The sequence below is a fragment of the Tripterygium wilfordii genome, chromosome 22, assembly GCF_013401445.1.
Source record: "Tripterygium wilfordii isolate XIE 37 chromosome 22, ASM1340144v1, whole genome shotgun sequence".
Classification (NCBI taxonomy): Eukaryota; Viridiplantae; Streptophyta; class Magnoliopsida; order Celastrales; family Celastraceae; genus Tripterygium; species Tripterygium wilfordii.
In genome coordinates, this window is record NC_052253.1 from 9,694,477 (window position 1) to 9,705,675 (window position 11,199).

Genomic DNA, 11,199 nt, shown 5'->3' on the forward strand with positions numbered 1-11,199 from the left:
AGACTCAAATGCATGATGAAAGCATGGACAAGCCAAAAGTTAGAAAGGCAGAAAATTATACGGTAGCGGAAGACCTCATTTTAATCGCGGCTTGGGAACATACTAGTGAAGATGTCGTGATTGGAACTGATCAAGCAAAAGAACAATATTGGACTCGAGTGTGGAGAGAGTATCTTTCGAATGCAAGTAGTTATCCCTATCGACCGGAGAAATCAATAATCAATCAATTCAGCATTATCCGGACTAAATGCTTAAAGTTTTCTGGAATTGTTCAGAGCATTGAGTATGCGAATCCGAGTGGAATGACTGAGCAAGACAAGGTAAACTTGCCTATATTATGATCATTGCTTTAATATATCAGAGATAGTTGTAGCTTTATATTGACATTTTGATCAATATTTTGTAGCTTAATCAAGCCATTAAAGCATGGTCTACTGAGGAGAAGGAAAGAGGTGTCTTCAAGTTTTTACATTGTTATCAAGCGCTCAAGAATTCTCCGAAGTGGATTACAGAAGTGATGCACCCTAGTTTGAGCCGAAGCACAGCTGCATCAGAGTCTATAAATTTAGGAGACGATGTGAGTGCCTCTGGTCATGTAGAATTAGAAAGACCAGTTGGTAGGAAGGCTGGAAAGGAGCGAATGAAGAACAAAAAAATAAAAGTGGAAGATAGTGGAGAATCTCAAACGAGCATTAATTTCGAAAAATCACCAGAATTGATGCAAAAGTTTCATGAGCAGAAGATGGATGTCATCATGCAGGATAGTAAAAAAATGGACGAGTATCTACAATTGAAGAGGGAAAAGCTTGAGCTTGATCGGGAGCATAAAGAGGAGAAGGTTATGACTATTGACATGTCTAATTTGAATGAGATGCAGCGAAAGTACATTGAAATGAAGCAATGGAAGATCTTCGAAAAAGCATTTAACAAGTAGTACCCCTGAACCTGTTTTAATTTAAGTTTGAACTTGTATTAAATTAAGTTTTATTTGGACTTGTTTTAGAAGATGTGTTTGTTTCAGGATCTTGTTTCAAACATTTACTTTGAAACTTTTTTTAATCTTTTTGTTTGTGAATTTAAGTGCATTTGGGATGTCACAAGCAGATGTGTTGGAAGCGGCACATGAGCCATTTATTGTTGTATATGGACCTGAATCTATCGTGGAAAAGCAATGTTATTGGAACAAGTGAAACAAAAATTTGAAGAAATTACATGAAACGAATTATTAGACAATACTAATAAAATAGGTCCATTACATGACAACCTTAATCTAGTACTCAATATTTCCATGCCTCTCCCATAGATGCTCAATTAAGTCGGCTTGAAGACGACGGTGTTGAGTCTTATCTTTTAACTTCTGACGTCCCTTAATGAATTGGTCATAATCAAAATCTTCATACTCACGAGCCAGTGATATATCAGAAACTTCTTCAAATAAATAATAGTTACCTTTCTCTAATGATTTGTATAGGTCACGCTCTTCTTCTACAATCATGTTATGCATTATAACACATGCCTTCATGATGTTCTTCATTGTTGCTGTTTTGAAAAACCTGCAAGGTTGACGAATGATATGGAAACGAGCTTGGAGAACTCCAAAAGCCCGTTCAACATCTTTTCTTGCAGACTCTTGAGCTTTTGCATAATTTTGTGCCTTTTGAGTTTGTGGCATATGGATTGACTTTACAATTGTTGACCATTGCGGGTAGATACCATCTGCCAGATAATACCCCATATCATATTGATGATTATTGATGACAAAATTCACTGGTGGAGCACGACCATTAATAAGATCGGTGAAGACAGGAGAACGTTCAAGCACGTTGATGTCATTGAGTGAGCCTGGAAGGCCAAAGAAAGAATGCCATATCCAAAGATCACGTGAAGCTACTGCCTCTAATATCACTGTTGCATCACCACAATGGCCGGAATAGTGACCTTTCCATCTGCTTGGACAATTTTTCCATGTCCAGTGCATACAATCGATACTGCCAAGCATTCCTGGGAATCCACGTGACTCATGGAGTTTAAGTAAACGAGCTATGTCATTGGAAGTAGGCGACCTTAAGTACTTATCACCGAAAATAGTAATCACTGCCGCAATAAAATTTTTCATAGCCTCATTTGCTGTGCTCTCCGCAAGCCGAATATATTCATCCATCATATCACCAGAAACTCCATAACACAACATTCTGAGGGCTGCAGTCACTTTCTGTAGTGAAGATAAGCCCTCTGTGTGTGCTGCATTTCGAGATTGCACAAAGTAGTCATCATAAGACACAACAGCATCATGGATGCGAAGAAATAATTTTTGACTCATGCGGAATCGTCTTCGAAATACCCTATGAGGAAATGTCGGAGTTGGAGAGAAGTAATCACGCACCAAGTTTTCATGGCCTGTCTTACGATCACGATCAATGTATGCACGACCGATAACAGAACCTCGATGTGTTTTGCCTCGTCTCTCTGAATTCTCTCTTTCAACGAGTAAACCATTTTGATCCACCGCCTCTTGTTCAGCAGAGTCAAGCAAGAGATGTTGACGTCTTCTTTGAAAAAATTGAAACATTGAGAACAAAAAGAACTCTAGATGGAATGAAGTATGTTTTAATCTATTGGATGAAAATGAACGTGAAACTAAACATCATCTTATGTAGAGACGAATGCACTTTTGAAATTTGAAATAAATTTTTTTTTTCAAAATCTAAAATTTGAACATATCATTATGAATTTTTATTTTTATTTATTTACATATAAATATAATATATAGGTATTTAAACATGAAATATTCAAAATTTGATGATATAGGGAATTTGTATAAAGAATCTACTGGGTGCATAGTGTAAAAAGTGAATCCCTATATTACAGAATGGTCCTGCAGCACTGCAATATTGATCTAGGGATTTTTATTCTTAACGTGTATGATAGTGTGTTAAATTCGTCCACGTGTATTGATAATGTGTAAAATGTATGCCATGTGGGCTACCACATGTTTTCTTCGACGCCGAAATAATTTGAGAGGTAAATGGGGTACTTTTGAATAGTTTAAATATGATGTAAAGATAATTTTAAGAAAGAAAAGATTTGAGGACAAAAGTGAAACTAGAGTTATAATTGAGGGACCAAATGTAATATTTTTTCACAATAGAATACATGCATAATATACCCTTCAAATACACAAGAATCGTATATACATTATAATTGTCTTAAAATGATGACTATAAATTCTTGCTCAAAATTTGGTAGCTTTGTGAAAACAAACACCTAAAAGATGGGGACTATTTGCACTCCACGTTTTTCCATTTACACACCATTTTTCAAAACTACCAAACATGCCCCTTAGATGAACCCTAACAATAGCTTGATAGATTTCACGAAAACTTGGATCTCCGCCACTGCTCTCCATCTCCTCCTTTTCCTCCTCCTCCACTGGAACCGTGCGTCCCTTTGGGTCCCATCCCTACCCTGCACAACCTCTTTGTGGCTTCCACCGCCGTAGAGATTCGTGACACGTGGTGGTTCTGGTGACGGATGAAAACAAGCATCGCGATTCAGTGGCTCCTCTGCTTTCCTCTAGGGAAACGACCCTCTGGCTCATGTTCTTCTGGTCATAGATATTCTACCTTTCTCGATTCCTACATTTGCTTCGAACATTCTTCACAATCCTCAAATACCGGAAACTGAATTTCTTCACACTTTTCAACCAGTCTAGTCTATTGTTCATGTCCTTTATCTGACTCGAATTCCCGCAATCATTTTAAGTGATTTATTGGTGTGCGAATGCCTAAGGAATTTTCAGGTTGGTTGTTGCTATTGATAGTATGCTTGAAGAGCTCGCAATCTAAGGGGCGTGTTTAGTGGTTTTGAAAAATAGGGTGTGAATGGGAAAACGTAAAGTGCAAATAGTCCCGACCCACCTAAAATTCATGAAATGTATTGCATAAATATAATCAAATTAGTTATGCCCACACGGTCACAACCGCCGTATTTTATAATTATTGCAATATGATACAATTTTTTTAAATTTTTTTTTATGGGGGTATATTTTATTGTTTTCCTGACGTTATTTATGTAATACGGCAAGTAAAATGTTTATTTAATGAAATATCGAAACGACTTAATAAAAGTTATATTAATTTTGTTTACTATGTGACAATCTTACATTTGTGCTATTTGATGTAACGATGGATTTTTCAAATATTTTTGTACAAATTAATTGAAAGTACTGAAGTGAAGTTCTTTTTTTTTGATATACAACACAAATATTATAAAAGCAATACTACAACACACTACCCAGAGTATTACATCCAGGCAAAAAAGTGTGTTGTAGGGAGAACTTATATACTATTCATGAGGGACACACACAACCGATGTGGGAGTATTTCTGTGTTAAGCACAGTTACTTCAACCAGCATCACACACACACAACCCAACACATGCAATACGCATCTTCAAATTTTTTTGATATACAACACAAATATTATATAACTCAGGATCTTCCAAAGGGCCCATGGCTGTATAGTTCTAAGGGCCCAAGGCTGCACTGTTGGTGGCTTAGTGCATGCATCCCATACCGGACAAATTAGATAAAAGCACAAACCACAAAGTAACAAGAATATAACTCTATCTATTATCTATAATTTAATAATAATTTTTTAATCTAGTTATCGAGTCACCTGATAACGTGAAAATTACAAAAATAATGACCCGAAACCCGGCCCTATTATGAGTTCTTCGGGTCGGATTTGGTTCGAACCGATAAAATGAGTTTCGGGCTTACCCAATAAGTCTCGAGTCGGTCCTGGTCACCGGGTCGATTTGGGTTTAGAAACTCGATGAACACCCCAAGCCACTAGGTTACAATTACTAGTGGAATTTTGCTTCTCGTCCCCAAAATTTCAAATCGTTCTTTGACATGGTTGTTGAAAAAAATTAACAACTAATTATTTATTATAATACATTTTCAATTTGTTAACACAGTATACTTTTACTATCTAACTTTTTTTAGCATGTTATTTTTTTTAATGCTTATATGATTTTTTTGATTGATTTATATGAGATAGTAAAGTTATTAACACGCATATATGCAGCTAGAGAGTAATTAAAGAAGAGAGAAGGTTGTAACTGTCTCTCTTCTCCACTTTCTCACAATTCTCTCTCTTACTGCTCTCAACTACAACGGCATATTGGGCGGAGGAGGATCCTCCTCCTCCCCCTCCCCTTCCTTCACCTCCCCCTCCTTCCCTTCCCCCTATTTCTCCATACCACCTACATATCACTCCCCTCCCCTCTGGTTCATCTTTGTTTTCTCTGTGTGTGAATGTTTTGTTTTTGTTGTTCAATAATTCCCCAGATATGGTGGTTCTGTCTTCAGATCTGGTGGTTTGGACCACAAATCTGAGGTTTTTGCACTTCGATCTTGTGTGTTTTGGCGACGGCGATGATCGCCTTATGACAACGCTGATCAAGTTGACAAAGGATATGGTTCAAGGCTACATCACCTCCATTCTATGGACATAATTCAAGGCAACTCTTCAACGCGGAATTGTTGTTCCAAGACCTTGCCTACCTCTAAAAAAGAGTATTATCTCTCAATTCGTTCGATTTGTGACAGATGCTTTTGTTTTAGATCTATCCCTTATTCTTGACTTAGGAGTTCATTTGTATTGTTCCGTTTTAAGAGGAGTTTCCTCTTTGTACTGTGTTTGTTTAATACAAGTTCTATTATTATTCTCAAAAAAAAAAAGAAAAAAAGAAGAGAGAAAACTATTAAACCAGCAGAACAGACAATAAGATCGTTGTCATATGCACTGCTACATGAGTGCATATATTAGTTTAACAAGCTGTCAAACTCTGGTACCCAAACAACCAAACATGAACAAATCATTGGAGGGTCAACCGACCCAAACATGTTACTTCTAGGAAAGGGCCTTGGCAATGTTAGGGAACGTGAGATGTAGCCGGAACCAAAGGCAATTGGTCTTTCGACATGTGATATTTGTGGATCAAATTCAGCTTTTTTTTAATGGGGTCCTCTAAAAACAGAATCAGACAGCTCAAGCTGACCATGTCATATACTACTATGTCTTTCTATATTTAATAATTTTATTACATAATAACATGTATTTAATTATCTTGGTCAGCAGATATGCATTCTTCTTTCTAGAAATCAAGATCTTCGTTATTAAGAAAAAGATTTGTGGCTAATGTGAACTGGTTCATTTCTTTCACACTCCTTAAGGAAAAGTCGTTGAATAACAAAAAACAATAAACAAAGACCATAAAACAATAGATAGAGCATAGCCTAGTTCAGTATAACATCTCCTGTTTCCAAAACTGGATGGCCGGTCAAATTCTTTCCAAGATCAACAGAAAACTATCAGCAATCAAGAAGTTTCAAAAAATGAAGCAGCAGTTCTTTTTTGTTTCAACCTGCATTTGCACTCAAAAGTCTGACAAACTTTCTCATCCAAACAGTTGATAACTGAACAGCGTAAGACCACATCAGGTAACATGGCAACAAATAGACCCTTTTCAAATGATGGGGATAAAATTGAAATTAACAATGGGATTCATCTGAAGTCATGTAAGTAATTGCAAGGTTAATGTACACTGCCATCGCAATTGTAAACACCAACAACACAACGATAAGAATTCTTCATTTCAAATTGAATATAATGTGCAGTCAATGTTATTAACTTAGTAAAAGAATCAAAGAATGTTACATAAATTTGTAAAATCTATCTTCAGCTATGTGTGTGTAAATTAAATTCCCCACCAAATAATAGATAATCAGACTTGATGCTTGTATTATATACCACCTTCTGCGGCAACCCCAATGACCACTCATGGGAGCCTTTCCTTTCACAGGGGGAGACAACTTCAATCAAATCTTATTTGTTAGTTGTGTTTCCTACTGAATAACTAATCTAGTCGTTAAATGAAGTGCCGCAACCGAATCAGCATGATGCTAATATCATCACAAGAACCTCGTGACACAGCAAGATCGGCAAGCCTTTTACAGGCTGACAATGGTTCAGGGTTGTCAATTCCCAAGCAAAACGGGCGTGCTACATCTACTGCTTCCTGATTGCTAACCTGGAAGAAAAAGACAAAGAAAAACATTTTAGATTACCATGTTCTTAATCTTTTGTGCACACTGAAATATAAGGACATAAAAATAGAAAGAATGTAACTCTAATGTTGGACATCATACCTTATCCCATAAACCATCAGAAGCTAAGATCAAGAGCTCATGTTCAGGTTTGATTCTACAGATTTTCGTCTCTGGCTCAGCTATGACCCACTGTTTTAGTTGCCGGTCCCCAATTCCCCTCGAAACAGCCAAGGACCCCTGAATTCTCCAAACACCATGGATCTTATCAACATAGGCCCCCTGCAACACAAATTTTACAATAGCACACTTAGTTACCTGATAAGAGTTTAGTACTTTGTACCAAAATGCTGACAATGTAATCTTTGATAAAGTGACAGGTTACTCACCTTGCTCAAAACTCTATCCTTTTCATCTTCCCTGGAAGGCCGGTGATCAGATGTGAGGGCCTCTGCTATGCCTTGGTTGCTGATGACAGCACAACAATCACCAGCGTTGGATACAACTAGATTTCCTTCCCTAATCAAAGCTGTCACACAGCACGAGCCACCGTGAATATCTTCCTTTAAAAACTCAGAATCCGTCTTTAAGTATCCACATTTGACTGCATCCTCTATTCCTCTTTCTCCCATCTTTGAAACTTCCTTCAATATATTCTTATCTAAGTTTTGCGATGCAAACTGTGCAGCTTTTGCACCTCCATGCCCATCAAAGATACCAAATAAAGCCTGCGAAACATGACAACAAAGCACATAAGACTACAACTATAGCAATCCCAAATTAAAATCGGAGTGCACAGAGCTCAACGTAATGTTTAAGCTACTATCTAATGTTATTCATGCAGCTCAAAGCTAAATCCTAATTCCTGAGAAAATCCGTTCATCAATCAAGGAAGCTGTAAGGAAAAACGAATTTTAAAATATTGGGGAAAAGAGAGAGGCAAAATTACCTGTTTGGAATCTCCTTGAACACCAACAGTAGCAGAGAACCGATCTTCCATGGCCGCTCTCCTCCCTCTCTTGCTATACACGGAATACCCATATCCTTCTCTCTCCATCTCTACCTCCTCCAATATCCTTCCACCCGCCGCTGGAGTCTCCGGAGCTCCAAGTCCCATATCCACCGCCGGTATATCCAACCTCGCCGGTCTCTTCCTCTTCAACAACGCCTGAGGCGACCCGGCCCCAAATCGGGAACCGGACACTGAAGTCGAAGCCAAAGAAGAAGATGGAATCGAGACAGGAGGCTTCTGGAGTCGCACCCGAAGCGGCGAGAAAGGAGACAATGGAGAAGAAGCAGTCGGAGACTGCGTAGATTTGAGGTGCGACAAGGTTACTGCTAGGGTTTCAATATTGTTGCGGAAGAAAGAAGACGATGGAGAAGAAAACACCGGAGAATTTGATACCACAACCGACATCTCTGTAGCAAGTCAAGCTTTTCTTTCTCTGTTTTCCGATTGATCTTTGTTTTAGTTCTGTGTTTGCCGTTGAAGAAAAGGGCGAGGAGAGCGGTTTATAAAGCGTCTTCCGTCTTTCCGTGTTTGTGGAGATGACCGGTCTGTCCTTCACTTTAGAAGACGGATTTGACCCTGCAATACATCCCCATTAATTAACAATTTGACCATAAACTTCTATTTTGAATGAATATCGTAAAACACCGAGTGGTATGGGCAACAAGGTCTTTTCAAGCAAGCCCAATTAGCTTAGACTTAGAGTTAGAGGTCAAAACACGTAATAAAACAGCGTTAATGAATTGTTGACTACACACTGGCAATCGCTAAGTATAAAGCAGCCACATCTCATAGTGTGGGCCCAACCCACTCTGATTGCCATTGGTCAAGGTCTCGAGGGTCCATCTACGAAAGTCACCCTTTCGTGATCCCGTGGCGTTGCGGAACTACGTTCAATGAAAAATATGGGGTTAACTATATTTTTCCTAGATTTTTATTTTTAGCATTCAAAAAATTTTTATTATAAAATCATCCCCTATTGTTTCAAAATGAGACTTGTAGAGAACTCGGTCAGATTTGTTACTATTTCGGTCGGGATTGTTGATGATGTGACATTAAATCTATAATTATTGATAAAAAATAGGTATGTGGAAATTCCACCTAATTTTTCTTAAAAAATAATTAATAAAAATGACTTTAACTTAAAAAAAATCTTATCTTGCTACTTTACCTCTCTCATCTCTCTTTAAAATTTTATTCTCTCTCTCTCTCTCTCTCTCTCTCTCTCTCTCTCTCTCTCTCTCTCTCTCTCTCTCTCTCTCTCTCTCTCTCTCTCTCTCTCTCTCTCTCTCTCTCTCTCTCTCTCTCTCTCTCTCTCTCTCTCTCTCTCTCTCTCTCTCTCTCTCTCTCTCTCTCTCTCTCTCTCTCTCTCTCTCTCTCTCTCTCTCTCTCTCTCTCTCTCTCTCTCTCTCTCTCTCTCTCTCTCTCTCTCTCTCTCTCTCTCTCTCTCTCTCTCTCTCTCTCTCTCTCTCTCTCTCTCTCTCTCTCTCTCTCTCTCTCTCTCTCTCTCTCTCTCTCTCTCTCTCTCTCTCTCTCTCTCTCTCTCTCTCTCTCTCTCTCTCTCTCTCTCTCTCTCTCTCTCTCTCTCTCTCTCTCTCTCTCTCTCTCTCTCTCTCTCTCTCTCTCTCTCTCTCTCTCTCTCTCTCTCTCTCTCTCTCTCTCTCTCTCTCTCTCTCTCTCTCTCTCTCTCTCTCTCTCTCTCTCTCTCTCTCTCTCTCTCTCTCTCTCTCTCTCTCTCTCTCTCTCTCTCTCTCTCTCTCTCTCTCTCTCTCTCTCTCTCTCTCTCTCTCTCTCTCTCTCTCTCTCTCCCTCCCCTTATATGCAAATCTATAACTTCACTCAAATCCTTACGGCAAGACCAAACGGCGCAACTCCAAATCGGAAGAGCCTTCCTGGCTGGACAACGCTTTGACAAACGAAATTGTTAGTGGTAGCTTCTAGATAAAGTAAGTTTATTTGACTCTCAAATCTACCCCTGTTCACCTTCGATTTTAAACCCATTTCCATTTGTCATCCCATTTGCAAAGACCCAACTAAAGACAACTGCAACGATAATGCGTAGATCGACGGTGAGAGAGATGAAATGGTAGAGAGAGAAAGTAAAGTTGTAGAGGGAGATGAGAGAGAGGAAGTGTTGTTTCAAATAAGTTGTTATTTTAAATTTTTTAAAAAATGACACGTAAGCAAGTGCTGAGTTGGGTGCCAAGTTGTCATCCAAATAAGCACAACTAATTTTGCAAACGTTGACTATTTGCCATCTACGCATTGACATTGTCTGTTATTGTAACAATTTTGACCGAATCCCTCAAATGTCTCATTTTGATTCAATGGGTGACTAGTTTATAACAAAAAATCTTTCGGTGCTAAATGTGAACGAAGCTAATCTTTCGGTGACTAAAAGTATAATTTACCTGAAAATACGCATTGACTTAGCTAGGGTTGAGACTAGGTTGGTTTTACCGACCATTATCGGCCAATCGATCCATTATCGGTTGGTCGATAATCAACCATCAATCGATCCATATAGTCGGGCCGGGCCAGTAATATCACCCGACCCATGTATAGATGGGTCGATTGATTTTAAAAACCTTAAAGTCGATTGACCGATATTATTGGTCAACCGACTATTTAAAAGAAAATAAAAAATTAGTATTAAATATTAGTAGTTAATAATTGTTATTGAGATAAACTTGTTAGTTTTTATTCTTGTTAATAGTTAAATCTATTAATCTTATACAGTAATACATAATAGTTATTACTTATTTTAGTTATTTACATAAAAGTTGACTTGTGGGACTAGAACACGAGGCTTTCTTTGCCTGCTCTAATCCATGATTGTATTTTCTCCTCATGTTCTTTCTCCCCGTCTCTTTCAATCTTCAGTGGAAACGATTTTTTTTTTGTCCTCCAGACGGCGGACCCTGGCACAGACTACATCCGCCTCCCAGGCCCAGTCCTAAATCGAGTAAGGAAGACCCTGTTCCGCTGTCCAAATTCCACAAACCCAGATGACCACAGCCCTTTCCGCTATTCATCTTGCCTCCCAGGCCCCAACCCTAAATCGAGTAAGGAAGAC

At 38.5% G+C, this 11,199-nt stretch overlaps 3 protein-coding genes across 3 annotated transcripts; 1 reads left to right on the top strand and 2 right to left on the bottom strand.

The window, feature by feature from the left end:
• On the top strand, positions 1-1,100 carry LOC119992233. Its single transcript, XM_038838917.1, has 2 exons — positions 1-320; positions 407-1,100. The coding sequence occupies exons 1-2, from the start codon at positions 9-11 to the stop codon at positions 932-934; spliced, it is 840 nt and encodes a 279-aa protein (XP_038694845.1). The 5' UTR covers positions 1-8; the 3' UTR covers positions 935-1,100.
• A 170-nt stretch (positions 1,101-1,270) lies between these two features.
• On the bottom strand, positions 1,271-3,545 carry LOC119991512 (putative nuclease HARBI1). Its single transcript, XM_038837859.1, has 2 exons — positions 3,382-3,545; positions 1,271-2,549 (listed from the first exon to the last, which is right to left on the bottom strand). Exons 1-2 carry the CDS (start codon positions 3,543-3,545, stop codon positions 1,271-1,273), a joined length of 1,443 nt encoding a protein of 480 aa, XP_038693787.1.
• A 3,079-nt stretch (positions 3,546-6,624) lies between these two features.
• Positions 6,625-8,613, bottom strand: LOC119991862 (probable protein phosphatase 2C 25). The gene is made up of 4 exons (XM_038838361.1): positions 8,064-8,613; positions 7,504-7,842; positions 7,217-7,396; positions 6,625-7,098 (listed from the first exon to the last, which is right to left on the bottom strand). The coding sequence occupies exons 1-4, from the start codon at positions 8,529-8,531 to the stop codon at positions 6,937-6,939; spliced, it is 1,149 nt and encodes a 382-aa protein (XP_038694289.1). The 5' UTR covers positions 8,532-8,613; the 3' UTR covers positions 6,625-6,936.
• Positions 8,614-11,199: the final 2,586 nt, after the last annotated feature.

Coding starts and splice junctions, on each gene's coding strand:
- LOC119992233 (XM_038838917.1), top strand. CDS start 9: ATGCATGATGAAAGCATGGACAAGCCAAAAGTTAGAAAGGCAGAAAAT. Junction 321..406: donor GAATGACTGAGCAAGACAAG/GTAAACTTGCCT, acceptor AATATTTTGTAG/CTTAATCAAGCCATTAAAGC.
- LOC119991862 (XM_038838361.1), bottom strand. CDS start 8,531: ATGTCGGTTGTGGTATCAAATTCTCCGGTGTTTTCTTCTCCATCGTCT. Junction 7,397..7,503: donor AGGATAGAGTTTTGAGCAAG/GTGAGTAACCTG, acceptor TTTGTGTTGCAG/GGGGCCTATGTTGATAAGAT. Junction 7,099..7,216: donor CTGATGGTTTATGGGATAAG/GTATGATGTCCA, acceptor TTTTTCTTCCAG/GTTAGCAATCAGGAAGCAGT.
- LOC119991512 (XM_038837859.1), bottom strand. CDS start 3,545: ATGCTTGTTTTCATCCGTCACCAGAACCACCACGTGTCACGAATCTCT. Junction 2,550..3,381: donor GAGCAGTGGCGGAGATCCAA/GTTTTCGTGAAA, acceptor ATTTTTTCAAAG/AAGACGTCAACATCTCTTGC.